General features: G+C 37.1%; 1 protein-coding gene across 5 annotated transcripts in view; it reads left to right on the top strand.

The window, feature by feature from the left end:
- The window catches only part of LOC106087414 (myotubularin-related protein 4), a 61,863-nt gene that overhangs the window by 31,820 nt on the left and 15,009 nt on the right, over positions 1-15,034 (top strand). For all 5 annotated transcript variants that reach the window (XM_059366585.1, XM_059366587.1, XM_059366589.1 and 2 more), the window contains exons 2-11: positions 7,877-7,998; positions 8,078-8,979; positions 9,053-9,243; positions 9,304-9,499; positions 9,631-9,816; positions 9,882-10,176; positions 10,242-10,347; positions 12,766-13,340; positions 13,440-14,418; positions 14,484-14,649. In XM_059366585.1, coding sequence (XP_059222568.1) covers positions 7,881-7,998; positions 8,078-8,979; positions 9,053-9,243; positions 9,304-9,499; positions 9,631-9,816; positions 9,882-10,176; positions 10,242-10,347; positions 12,766-13,340; positions 13,440-14,418; positions 14,484-14,649 — 3,714 coding nt within the window. In that variant the 5' untranslated portion in view covers positions 7,877-7,880. The remainder of the gene's footprint in view (positions 1-7,876; positions 7,999-8,077; positions 8,980-9,052; positions 9,244-9,303; positions 9,500-9,630; positions 9,817-9,881; positions 10,177-10,241; positions 10,348-12,765; positions 13,341-13,439; positions 14,419-14,483; positions 14,650-15,034) is intronic.

Below are 15,034 nucleotides of genomic sequence, written 5' to 3' on the forward strand. Positions count from 1 at the left end.
TTCAATAAATCGTAGAAAATGTTTGTCTGTCCCTCGTGTCTGTCTGTCACCAGAAAAGCAGGATACTTTGGTTACAGCATGCCGATGATGATGATGATGAAATTATAAGAAAACGTGTGCCTTCATGGCGGCAGAAACGTGGCTGCCCCACGTATACCTTAGTATTCATTAAATTAAATAGTTATGATGACCATGTATCAGAGAATTTTCCAATTTTATTTTTATAGTTCCTATCTACCATGTCCTGCCAACAGACAACAACACTAACAAGCGTCTCATTATAAAAGGTGATGGTAGTGTAATGTCAACTTTTTTTTTATGTGAAATAGGTTTTCCAAGGTTCTCCTTCTACGTGATGGAAATTTTAATTTCATACTTTAACATCAAGTTGTGACCAGGAATAAAGCGGTTTAAACGTTCTATAATTTGGAAGGGCATGTGAAGTGTTAGTGCTTCCTAGTGTATGGTGTAGTGATAAGGTGGACAACAGCGAAGAAGACAAAATACTCTTAAATTAAATATCAACGAAGGTTAGGTTAGGTTAATTGGCAGTCTGCCATCAGACTCACTTAGACGTTTTCGTCCATTGTGAAGGAAGATGCCTTCTAGTTCCTACCGTTGAACCATCCAGATCTCTTTAAAAAGCCTAATAACTTGCGAATGTTCACATCCGCTATATCAGACAGGTTTTCAAAGAAATGAGAACCTAAAGTGAAACTCCTTCTGATTCCTAGTGCGGGACACACACACAGAAGGTGTTCTATAGTCTCTTCTTCTTCAATGTCCTCACAGCTTCTGCAAAAGTTGTTGCTGGCAACCTTCAGTCTGTCAGCATGTTTTCCGATTAGACAGTGACCTGTCATGAAGAACACAATGACTGAGACGTCTGTTTTAGCCAATGACAGCAAAGCGGCAGACCTCTTCAAGTCTAGATTATGCCACATAGTTTCGGAATGGTCACAGCCCCCTCTTTGTGACCATCTATCATTCGTTGCCCTTCGGGCCTGATCCTGAAAACTTAGCACACCCACAGATTCTAGTTTCCCTGGAATGTGTAAGGTTGTTCCTAGTCTCGCATGCTCGTCCACTTTACAATTCCCTGTGATATCTCTATGGCCCGGCATCCAGAACAGGTGAGTTTTGAACTGTTCAGCCATTTCGTTGAGAGATCTGCGATAGTCGAGAGCGGTTTTTGTGCTCAGAAATACGTTCACCAGGAATTTAATGGCTGCCTGACTGTCTGAAAAGATATTTACGCCAATCGTCGTAATAACATTATATCTTAGCCATTCCGTCACTTAGCCATTCCGTCACTTTCTTAAAATTTTTTTTCAAAATTTTGTTAAAATTTTATTTCTATACCAAATTTTGTTAAAATTTATACCATTTTTTTTATAAAAAATTGTATTTCTATAAAAAAAAAATATTTCAAACATTTTTTTATACATTTTGTTTGTTTTTAGATTTTTTGTTTAGAAAATTTTTCTTTTTTTTGTTAAAAGTCTTTGTTTTTTTTTTAGAAAATTTTGTCTTTTTCTATAAATATGTGTTTCTTAAAATTTTGAGACTTTGGCCTGTTTCCAAAAAATGTCTTCTAATTCTCAATTAGCCATAAAATTTTTTTGTCGGTTAATACATTTTCCTTCCTTGCTTCGTTAAAAACGTTGCATATATGCGATTTTTTTCTCCATATTTATAAACAAAACTTGTATGCGCTAAAATTTATTGAACTGATTTTAAAATGTTGTTTCCAACAAACAAAGGAAAAAGAGCCACAACTGGGATATTAACTTTGTTGAAATGTGTGTTATTTATTATACCCTACACCACCACTGTGGTAAAGGCTAGTATAACTTTGTGCATCTGTTCGCAATGCTAAGAAGGAGAACAGCTAGGCCCATCGATAAGTATACCGATGGGCTTAGAATCACTTTCTGATTCGATTTAGCTATGTCCGTCTGTCTGTCCATTTATACTTGTAATCAAGGTACAGGTTGCATTTGATGTCCGACTGTCATAAAATTTTGCAAAAGTCACTTTCTTGGGCTCAAGGAAGAACGCTACTGATTTTGAAAAAATCGGTCCAGATTTACATATGGCTCTCATATATATCTTTCATCCGATATTCCCTGTAGAAGCCAAAGTTTTGGTTCAATCTTTACAAAATTTCTTCAAAATCGGTTCAGATTTAGATATAGCTCCCACACATATGTTCTATCCGATGTGGCCTTTTAAGTCTTTCATATCCACACTTTTGGTCCGACCTTTACAAAATTTAGCATAGGGTGTTTGTGTGCAAAATTTCATCAAAATCGGAACAGATTTAGATATAGCTCCCATATATATCTTTCTACCCATATGGTCTTTAAAGGCTGTAGAAGCCACAATTTTAGTCCGATCTTTACAAAATTTAGCATGAGGTGTCTTTTCTGACATCCCAATATGCATGTCAGGGAGCCACATTGGTGTATAGGTTAGCAAGCCCGCCTATCGTGCCCAAACATCCAGGTTCAAATCCTGCCGGCGCGAACACCATAAAACCTTTTTCAGCGGTGGTTATCCCTTCGCCAACTGCTGGCAACATTTGTGAGTATTTCAGCCGTGTACAACTTCTCAACAAAAAGGTTTCACTTTTCAGTGACACGTCGTTCGGACTCGGCATAGAACAGGACGTTCCCTTATCATAGAGCTTAAATTTAAATCGGGCAACTCTCAATTGATATTGGGAGAAGTTAATTACCCTCTTATTTGTTCCATAATGGAATCTTTGAGAAAACACTATATGTATGGCAAATTTTATCAAAATCGCTCCAGATTTATATGTGGCTCCCATATACATTTTTTAGCCGATATTTGCCTTTAAAACTGCAGTAGCCAGAATTTTGGTACCATTGTTAAAACATCTTGGTGTTCTATTCGATATTTCGGTAAACATAGGTTCTATTGGGTTGCCCAAATAGTAATTGCGGTTTTTTCATACAGTCGGCGTTGACAAATTTTTTCACAGCTTGTGACTCTGTAATTGCATTCTTTCTTCTGTCAGTTATCAGCTGTTACTTTTAGCTTGCTTTAGAAAAAAAGTGTAAAAAAAGTATATTTGATTTTAGTTCATTCTAAGCTTTATTAAAAATGCATTTACTTTCTTTTAAAAAATCCGCAATTACTTTTTGGGCAACCCAATATTTATTAAAAGTAGCAGGTAGACTCGGTGGTGTAGGTTGTTATATAGTCGGCTGTGCCCGACTTTAGCCTTTCCTTACTGGTTTTTTTTTTTTGTTAAATTTTATCATTCTCTGCCTTTAGCAACAACAAAGAGTCTTAAATGATAAACAAATGAGAAAAAAAACTCATATGAATATAATGAAGGTTAATTGTTACATTTAAAATCAATAAAGTATTGCCGAATTATTCATATCCAATGATTATGCCTTAATTGAAACAATTTAAATAATAGCAGCATTTTAATGGTCAAGATGATAGCTGCTGTTATAGAAAGAATTTTTGGTATGTCTTTGTTTTTTTTTTCTTAAGGAAATGAAGTTCATTGTTAATTGCCGAAATATCAACTAGGGATCAATTCTAAGGTTCACACAATTTTTCCATAACATCAAAGGTGGGGATACTTATTCCTTATTCAGCAATAAAATTAACAAATGTTACCGAAAACAATGAAGATTTTCAAACTTTTCTGGGGGAAGATTTTAAAACTTTTCTATACCGGTGGATGCACTCAGTAGCGCTCAGCTGAGCTTCTTGTGATGATAACGAACACCACATAAATCGGAGCTCAGAGTGCCACCAACCCTTATGGTGCTCATAATCAGTAATTGGTGGGAAGCAAGGATTCTGATTAGCTGTCTAGAAATGGATCACCGATGGATCGTGTGTATGCTACTGTGTCATTATTTGAGTAGAATCAAGGCTATAGGCTCTCCTAAAAGGCGTGGACTGCTGTTCTTGGGATCAAGAACATCTCACGTTGGGTGTAAAAATGCAATACCGCAGGGTACTTCTTGTTGAGTACTGGATATTCTGGCTTCTGCAGGTTTTTCAAAAAAGAGGAGGAGCTGTTATCTGTCCAACACCTTCTGCTAATTCCTTGGCCATTGCCTCGGCCTGGTGGAGATGAATACCTTCCCTTGTTAGCATAGATTGTTGCAGTGATCAAAAATGGTTCAAAAAAAGTTCAGTAGAAATATTTCCGACAAGGTCTGTTCGGATCTACTGATACCTCTGACTTTTCGTACACTTTTTGAAGGAGAAGCCCAATGGATAGAGATGGGTTTCTACCGGGTAAATACCCAACGCTTGGGTATTTCTTGGGTAAATACCCAATAAATACTTTTTTTGGGTTTTTTTTCTGTCAACCAATACGCAGAGGATGTCTCCTATGAATGCAGTGCATTGCGTTGGCGAGAGGAAATAAGGAATTGGAGGGGGCGAAAAGGATGTAGTGCTTATTGACATTTGTCTTAAATCTTTGGATGTCAAAGTGGGTGGGAAAAACATTAGCGGGAAGTCGATTCCATATACGAACGGTTCGGGCGAAATAAGAATTCTCTCTATAATGCATTGTGCGGTCCGCTGGCCAATCAATTTCAAATGGGTGTGAGTTCCTGGAATGTCTAGTACCGATAGAACAGCGTCAAACAACCTACATTGCGACGATGATGAAGGGAGGTAATAGAGTTGGATACCCCACTGTCCCCAATCAATGCCATCACTCTCCTCTGTACATGGTCCAGTAGCTCCAGGAATGATTTTTAAGCTCCAGCCCTTACATGTGAGTTGTTGTAGATGTTAAGAAGATCAGACAGAGTGAAGTAATTCTTAATTCGTAATTCGTTTAAGGAAGCATAAACACTTGAATGCTTCTTTCGACACTTCAAATACTTGTTTAGCCCAACGGACATCACTTTGTATTTTCATGCCTAGAACATCAAGAGATTCTGATTGCTCAACATCTATACCGTTGATAGACAAAGATGATCGTAATGGGTCAGCGAATCGTTTGTGTGACAATAAGCAGCACTGAGTCTTCCGTGCATTCAAATCTACTCTATTCATTCGACCCCACTCAGAAATGGCCAGAAAATCCTGGCAGAGTGTATCGTCCATAACTCGTCTCTTCTCCTCAATCTCTCGAAAACTGGGCCTATGGTCGAGTGAGTACGAATGACAGAGATTACTTTCATCCGCAAATGAGTAGATCGGGTTCGATGTCTGACCCAACTGATCATTGATAAAAATTAGAAAAATAGAAGGAGAAAGAGAAAGAACAGAGCCCTGGGGTACATCTGCGGTTAATTTGTGCTCATTGGAAGAGAACCCATCTATAACGACTCGAATAGTGCAATCTCTGAGAAAGCTCGAAATAAATCGAACGAAGCCATTACCGACACCAAATGCGACAAGCTTTGATAGTAGTGCACCGTGGCAGACCCTATCAAACGCCTTGGAGATATCCAGAGCCACAACCTTACTCTCACTAAACTGGTGGATTGAGCGACTCCAAGTGCCATGAGGTCGCCCGTAGAGTGATTTCTGCGGAACCTATACTGTGATCTAAGAAGGCCATTAGACTCTACATACCTCACAAGATGGTGATTAACCATGCTTGGAGAGAGCGGAGCATATCACAATTGGCCGATAATTCGCAGCGTTGTTTGCCTCCCCCTTCTTGGGTACTGGCTGAACGTTCGCAACCTTCCAACGCGCCGGGAAGACTCCCGCACGGTAGGCAAGGTTGCGTAACGGACGAGCGAGCGTCGAAGAACACTTACGTAAGACAAGTGTTGTTATGCCATCCGGACCCGGGTATTTATTTACGTCTAGATTTTCAAGAACCCTTTCAACTTCACGAGTTCGAAAAAATATTTGGGGCATGATGCCAGATACATTTTCTATTGAGGGGAGTGGTTGATTACTATCCGGCAGGGAAGAGTTCCCTGCAAATATATCAGCCAACAAGTAAGTCTTATCAACCGGGCCAGTGAACGTTTGATCGTCTTTAACAAGAGTTGGAATAGAAGCAAGAACCTTAGTACGCAGACGCTGTTCGTAAAGAAATTTTTCGCGCCTAAGCAAGAAGATCTTGCCTGTTTGTGCAGCACTTCAGTATTGGCATTTTTATCCAAGCGCCAGTCGCTGAATGCCACCTCTTTCGATCTGACAGCAACTCTGCATGTCTGGTTAAACCAACTTGTGTCGTCTGATTTAGCCGTTTATTTGGGTATTTATAATTTTGCCGATATCTTGGACATAAAAATATTTTCCAAATAATTTTTGATGATTTCTTATTCTTTGTATATAAACCTGATCTTCTGATCTCATAAAATCGGATTTTTGTTATATATAGCAGCTATATAGACCCATCTCCAGACTTAAAGTCTTGAGACAATAAATTGGTAATTTTTTTATCCGATTTCGATAAAATTTGGCACAGTGATTTCTGGTAGGACCCTACCAATTTCTGTGATGTGTGGTTCAGATCGCACAATATTTGGATATAGCTGTCCTTCGACCGACTGTGGTCCAGATCGGACCATATTTGCATATAGTTGCCATATAGACCGATCTCCCGATATATTGTAATGAGCCTATAAAAGGAATATTTTTCATCCGATATCAATGAAATTTGACACAGCGAGTTGTGGAGCCCATCTTTTTGTTGATTGTCAAGTTCATACCATATTTGGATATAGCTGCCATATAGACCGATCTCCCGATATAGAGTATTGAGCCCATAAGAGGAGCATTTTTCATCCGATTTACATGAAATTCGAAACAGTGTGTTTTGGTACCCCTCTAAACCTTTTTGTTGAATATCGTCTAGATCGGACCATATTTGGATATAGCTGCCATATAGACCAATCTTCCGATATGGAGTATTGATCTCAAAAAAGGAGCATTTTTCATCCGATTTTGATGAAATTTTAAACAGTGCTTTTTTGTGCCCTTCTTAACATTTTAGTTGAATATCAAAGCTCACTGTTTCAAATTTCATCAAAATCGTATGAAAAATGCTCCTTTTATGAGATCAATACCCCATATCGGGAGATCGGTCTATATGGTAGCTATATCCAAATATGGTGCGATCTGGACGATATTCAAAAAAGGTTTAGAGGGGTACCAGAACTTGCTTGTAGGGTCTACCAGAACACACTGTTACAAATTTCATCGAAAACGGGTAATAAATTGGTCTTTTATGGCCTCAATATCATATTTTGGGAGATCGGGCGGTCGGTCTAATGGCAGCTATATGCAAATATAGTGCGATCTAAACAACACTTCACAGAAATGAGTAGGGGTCTACCAGAACTCACTGTGCCAAATTTCATCGAAATCGGATGAAAAATGACCAATTTATTGCCTCAAGATTTTAAGTCTGGAGATCGGTCTATATAGCGTCTATAGATAACTAAAATCGAATTTTATGGGATCAGAAGATCAGGTTTATATACAAAGAATACGAAATCATCAAAAATAGTTTGGAAAATATTTTTATACCCAAGATATCTGCAAAATCATAAATACCCAGCTTTTGGGTATAAATGGGTAAATACCCAGGTATTTACCGAATTTACCGGGGAAATACCTTTTGGGTATTTACCCATCGCCCATCTATACCAATGGATCAAATGTAGCGGGGCTAGATATCTCGATTGCTAGGCCCAGGTTTTTTAACTTTACTTAACATTAGGGTATCCTGTTTGATCTATAGAACCGCATGACATTTTGTGTACTCGGAAGTTATCGATGGGCTAAAAGCCCTTGGGGACGTGGTGATGTGAACCTAAAATTTTTCTTATAGATGGATATATAAAGATGATGAAAATCTAACCCCATTTTTGTTGTTCTTTTCTTTCCTTTACAGCTAAATGGAGGCATCTGATGGATCGCCTCCACCATCATTGTGTATGGTACGAGCCGCTGAATTATATCCAAAACCGCAAATGGAGAAAGAAGATATCGAATTAAAAGTCCCATTTCAGGAACGTAAGTTTTCAACACAACCCCTAATCGAATGCTCTTTATTCAAGTTTGGTTTTCTTAACCATGTTACCATTTTTTTCAGTTGCTGGCGAGTCTGTCAAGTATTTGGGACGTACCGATGATGGCATTTTGGCCTTATCCAATTATCGCATATTTCTACAGAAATCCTCAACCAATGTTGAGACATCCATACCATTGGGTCTTATCGAATCGGCCCAAAGTCGTGATCTGTTCCATTTGATCATATGCTGCAAGGATGCAAGCACAGTTAAGTGTTCATTTGAGACTGCCGAACAGTGCACCGAATGGCAAAGACGCATACAAATGTCTGTGGGTGTGCCCGAGACTTTGGAATCGATATTTGCCTTTCCATTTTGCTCTTGGGCTTGTGACACCTTAAACGGCGGAGCAGGTGGTGGCAGCCAAACATTTAGCAGCATTAACAATTCAAATATCGAAAATGGCCCCAATCCCTCAGCCGTGTATTCAGTGTTGGACTATGCGGAAAGACTACAAAAGTCCGGTTCACGTTATGAGGAAGATTTTATGCGTGAAGTGGAACGTTTGGGTTTTGATTTGAATGGTTCATGGCGTATATCACATGCAAATGAAGATTTCAAGCTGTGTCCCTCATATCCTCCCAAGCTTTTAGTACCCTGTTGCATTTCAGATGATACTCTAAATAATGTGGCCAATTTTCGAGGGTCTCGCCGTTTGCCAGCGGTGGTGTGGCGTCATCGCAAATCGGGGGCAGTCATAGCACGTTGCAGCCAACCCGAGGTGGGCTGGTTGGGCTGGCGCAACACCAATGATGAGCAGTTGCTAAAAGCTCTGGCCGATGCTTGTGCCTTTGATAGGGGTGAACAAATGCGTCAATTTGCCAACACATCACAATCAGCACAAAGTATACAGATACCATCCGGAGATAGTTCGCCCTCCAGCCCAGATGGCAGTCATGAGGAGGTACCTTTGGACGAAGTGAGAGTAAGTAGGAAATTGTTTTTTGAGGTTTTACCGTTTTTCTTATAATTCTTAAATGTTTCTGGCCCCCCTATAGAAAATACTCATTGTTGATGCCCGAAGTTATACATCCGCCGTTACGAATCGTGCCCGTGGCGGTGGATGTGAATGTATCGAATATTATCCTTGTGCAGAAATAGAATTCATGAATTTGGGCAACATTCATGTTATACGCAAGAGTTTCCATGCCTTGAGGCAATTATGTGCTTCACCACCAGATGTGCCCAAGTAAGAGCCAAAGATTTCAGGTCTTATCAAGTTTAAAAAATTGTTTTTGTTTCTTTGTAGTTGGCTGGGCCTATTGGAGAAGACCATGTGGCTGCAACATATTTCCGGCTTATTGGCTGCCTCCATGACCGTATGTCATGCCATTGAGAAGAAGGGCAGACCGGTATTAGTGCATTGTTCCGATGGCTGGGATCGTACTCCTCAAATCGTGGCCACAGCCCAATTGTGTTTGGATCCGTATTATAGAACTGTAGAGGTAAAATAAACAAAGTTTAAAACCGCGACGATCTATAAACTAAAACTCGGAATCGAGATTTATCTAGAGCACTAATGTTTTTAAATAAGGTTTACATATCAGTTCAATTCCATTCGTCTTTCTTTTTTAAGGGTTTCCGAGTGTTGGTAGAACGTGAATGGCTTAGCTATGGCCATAAATTTGCCGATCGCTGTGGTCATGGTCCTGGTTCCGAGGAACTAAATGAACGTTGTCCAGTATTTCTGCAATGGCTCGATCTTGTGCACCAAATACATAAACAATTTAGTTGCAGTTTTGAATTCAGCATGGGCTATTTGGTAGGCATTTTCCCCAGAAAGTGATTTCCCAGATATTTTGTGTCATTATCTCTATTTCGTTACAGATAAAATTAGCCCAACATTCACATTCTGGTTTGTTTGGTAACTTCTTGTGCAACACCCTCAAGGAACGTTTGGAAAATTCAGTTTTCGAAAGAACCTTCAGTGTTTGGTCTTTCCTGTCCAGTCCCATGTATAGAAATCCTTTGTATAAACCGCAAAGTTATAAAGTGTTATGGCCGGCTCATAATGTTAGGGATTTGTCATTGTGGACTGAAGTGTATTTGGGCAGTTTGGGTGGAAATCAAAATGCCATAGATTTTCCCAACTATATCAATGATACTCCAATGGGATCTATAAGTAAACGCAATTACTTTTTTTTTGCAAATAATAACAATTTTAAATTATTTTCTTGGCTTTTATAGGTTCCATGTCAAAGACGAGATCTTATGGGGATTTAATAACAGCAGGTTTTATACCGAATAGTATGTCAAGACGTTCAAGTGATCCAAATATGACCGTAGATCCCAAGTAAGTAGAAATTAGAGAATTGGGACATAATTCGAATTGGAATGCCTGTGTTTTATACTGTATCAAGTCCGTGTTGTCACATGATATCAATAAACATCCAATGCAACTTTGCAAAGGATATCTATACGAAACCTTGCCAGTTATCGGTAATCATCCAATGCAATTTCGCAATGAATATCTATTTGACACACCTGACTTAGAGCTGGCAAACTATCGATAAACGCAACATTCGATTGTTTTAATAATAAAAATCGATCACCTATATTTCAAACGAAAATGAGAATCAGAAGTAAAAATCAGGAGATCGATTTATATGGTAGCAATATTAGTGCCCAGACCTAATAAAGTCAGTTGGAAGTCATGAGAGAAATCATTGTACAAAATGTTAGCTTAATCGGATCGGATCGGAAAATTGAGCCCTCTATTGGCGCAATTTATCTTAAAGGATACATTCAGTATTCGATTGCTTATTTTGCAAAAAATCTAACTTTTGCGATAGCATCCATCGAAAAAATATCAATCGATATTTTGCCAGTTCTAACGTGACATGCAACGGAGTCAATAATCGTTCTTGAAAAATTCATTCGATTGATTATCGCTTGCTTGATAATTGATTATCAATTGTCTATTATCAAATTTTTAAAAGTAATCGACTACAGATTGTTTTAAAAACAAAGGTTTTCTCGTTACCCTATGATCAGTTATCTATTGGGTTGCCTAAAAAGTAATTGCGGATTTTTTAAAAGAAAGTAAATGCATTTTTAGTAAAACTTAGAATGAACTTTAATCAAATATACTTTTTTTGCACTTTTTTTCTAAAGCAAGCTAAAAGTAACAGCTGATAAGTGACAGAAGAAAGAATGCAATTACAGAGTCACAAGCCGTGAAAAAATTTGTCAATGCCGACTATATGAAAAATCCGCAATTACTTTTTGGGCAACCAATATTATTATAATGTATTACCAATTTTTAATCGATTATGGACTTTTCATGATCGATCGATGCATTTTAATTTTAGATAAATCGATATTTATGTTCTATCGATCCATTTTTATGATCGGTGTTGGAAAATTCATCGATAATTTTTATCGATTATTGGTAGTTCTTGAACAGTTATCGATAATTTTTTTTCTGCAATATATAATCAATTTGTATTATCGATTATTTTTTGGTGTTGTTTTTATTGTAATCGATTATAAAATATCGGTTATTGTTGTCGATTATGGTTTTAGAATGAATATGCTTTAAAATCATAATCAATCCTAATGCATTAAAATAGATAATTAAATATTTTTAATCGATTTTTTACAATTATTATTGATATCAAATAATCGGTAGTAAATTTTAATCGTTTTTTTAAAATCGATTAAAATAGCTGCCAATGTATTGTACAAAAAATAAAATGTTTTTATTTTTTACCCTTCAGACAAGCAATTATCGATTGTTTCTAATTGATTATCGATTTTTTATACCCTCCATTCAATCATTTATCGATTGCTTATAATTGATTATCGGTAATATTGTTTTTTATAATTGATTATAGATTTTTTATAATCAATTATCGATTGTTTATAATCAATTGTTGATATCTAATAATCGATAATAAATTTTAATCAATTGAAGTAGCTACCAATGTATTGTACTTAAGAATAAAATATTTTTATTTTTTATACCCTCCGTACCAGCAATTATCGATTGTTTATAATTGATAATCGATTTTGGATTTTTTCTAATCGATTATCGATTTTTTTATAATTGGTTATAGATTTTTTATATTGGATTATAGATTGTTTATAATTGATTATTGAAATCAAACAATCGATAATAAATTTTAATCGATTTTTTACAATCGATTGAAGTAGCTACCAATGTATTGTACAAAAAACAAAATGTTTTTATTTTTTTAGAACCTCCAGTCAAGCAATTATCGATTTTTTATAATTGATTATCGATTTTTTTATAATTGATTATAGATTTTTTATATTGGATTTTAGATTTTTTATCATCAATTGTCGATTATTTATAATCGATAATTGATATCTTATAATCGATAATAAATTGTTTATAGCCGACACTCGATTTGTAATAAACGATATTCAATTTGTTCGATTTTTAATAATCGTTTATTGATTTTAAAAGTCTCTTATCGATTTTAATAATCGTTAAACAATTTTAATAACCGTTTATCAATTTTTAATCGTTTATCGATTTTAATGATTGTTAATTGATTTTAATAATCGTTTATTGATATAAATAATCGTTTATCAATTTTAATAATCGTTTATTAATTATTAATCGTTTATCGAATTTAATCATTAATCGATTATCGATTTTTTTTTAAATTTTACATATTTCATTTCTCTTAATCGAGAATCGATATTTGTTTTTTCACTTTTTATTGCTTTTTTACTACCTTAGTTTGACTATCGGTTCAAATTCGGAAAACAATTCCATAGCCGATCTACAATCTGACGATCGTGAAGAATCACCCGATATTTTAGCGAATTTAATACACGACACCACAAGAAAATTGGAAAATTTAACTAATGAACTTGATAAAGATGATTTCCAATTGGCCACAAAACACAATTCCACTTCCACATTAGAAAGTGCATTGGGCAATGACAGCCACAGTTTGATTGAAAATGGAATGACAAATAATGCAACAACTGGAATGGCACCTTCTACAAATGGCATAGGCGGCATTACACATCAAAATTCAAATGAACAAATCGGCTGTGATTATGACAGTTCATCGATGCAAATATTGCGACCATCGTCCCCGATATCAAAAGTATCGATAGCAGAAAGTTCAAAATTGACAAGCGAAAATTTGCATGTTGAGCAAGAGAAAGAAGAGAAATTGAGGCGAGATGTTACTGATTCTGCGACAAATGGATTTAATGGCATTGAACTTAGTTCGAATGGCATCACAATTGAAAAGCATTCTAATCTGGGTTTGGATGTCATGATGAAAAGTGTGGCTTTGGATGGTAAGTATATATTCTTAGACTCATCGATACGCGCTGTAATATTTTTAAAAATCGTTTTATGCCAATTAATTAACTTTTGTAAATTTTGCTTGTCTACAGATACCTGCCTCAATGGCTTGGAAACGCAATGCAATGGTTCAGCATTAATGACAAACAGTAAAACTGATGATTCTCTAAATCTATGGCATGGCTCCGTTAATACCAGTACCGATACCTTGGTACCTATGACAGAAACTAAAATACAAAATGGCAGTTGTGACCTTACAGATGGAGGAAACGGTGGCAGTGGTGGCACATCAGACGCCTCATTGTCCAAAAGTTTACAGGACTCACACACAACTGCCGCAGTCGCAAATGCTCAAGCCTCAAATACAATGGAAAAAATGAAGATCAGCACAAATTTCAATAACATATTGCCAAAAGTTCATAGCACTACCAATAACAATGTGGCCCTGCAAGCGCCATCCCTACCACCAAGCCGACCAAATCAACTTTCCACGACTAGCAGTGAGAATAGTCCAAAGCTTTTAACTCAAATCACTGCTGCTGCTGCATCATCAGGAAGTACATCTACAAATGGCAGTGAAAATATATCGCTAATAACAAGTCAAACCGAATGTGAAAGTGAAGTCATGGGCATGGCAACTGATTGCGATGGTCGTGGTGGTGGCATGGAGGAAAGCATACTAATATTACCTGCACATCGGAAATTAGAAATTTTTATTAGTGGCAAATGTGAAACAATTGCAGCTAATACAACTACCTCGTCAGCTATGTCGAGTATGCTGCCTCAATCTCAATGGCAGTCCCATGGCAGTCTAGCAACCGCCAGCAGCACCTCCTCAACAGTAGTAACGGCACAGTGTGGTGGTGGTGACGTTGGCTCTTCGGCTGCAGCAACACCAACCTCATCAATGTCCAATTTTATTTTACCTTATGCTAATAGCAACACAATAGCAACCACAACAACAAATACTATAATACCTAATACAACCACAGCTGCCTCTAGCCAAAGAAGAAGACGAACATCTTCAACGCATTCTGGCTTTGTAGCCAGACAACAAGTCAATGGTGGAAGGTTAGTTTTTTTTGCTGATTTTTTGACTGATTCTCATTTCTTTTTTTTTTTTTTTTCTTTTGCAGTAACACTTCTCGTTTCTCATTGCCTGGCGGCGGTGTACGGTCATTGCCTATGACACCACCCGGTTTGACTGAAAGACAACAAGTTACTAATTCCTGCCCCGATGGTTTAGCCCATGCTTTAAGCGAAGAAAATATAAGACTACAACAAATTGTACATGAACATAAGGTAAGTGAGCAGTGGAAGGTGTTCTTTAATAAAAACCATTTCATAATTTAACCTTACTTTCCATTTGGAAGTCACAGGAGAGGTAAGGGTTTGTTTAAAGTATCTTCTAAAGTCGTATAGTATGGGAACAAACGGGTATTTCCTTCTGAGGTTGTGACTAGGTTGCTCCTTATATCCACACTTAATTTGATGCTGACAGGTTAGTAGGGTTCACTAACTGGCTTTATATGTGCCCACCACTACCTCCGCACCAAGCATTAGGCTGGAGACTGAAATCCAAGGTCTAGGGTTTGAGACGCTTTTCCGATATCTAAGAATAACAGCCAGTGGCAGTCCTTCGTGTTTGCATCATCTACAGATTGTTATACCACTTGCTGCCACACAT

This window comes from Stomoxys calcitrans, chromosome 4 (genome assembly GCF_963082655.1).
Source record: "Stomoxys calcitrans chromosome 4, idStoCalc2.1, whole genome shotgun sequence".
Classification (NCBI taxonomy): Eukaryota; Metazoa; Arthropoda; class Insecta; order Diptera; family Muscidae; genus Stomoxys; species Stomoxys calcitrans.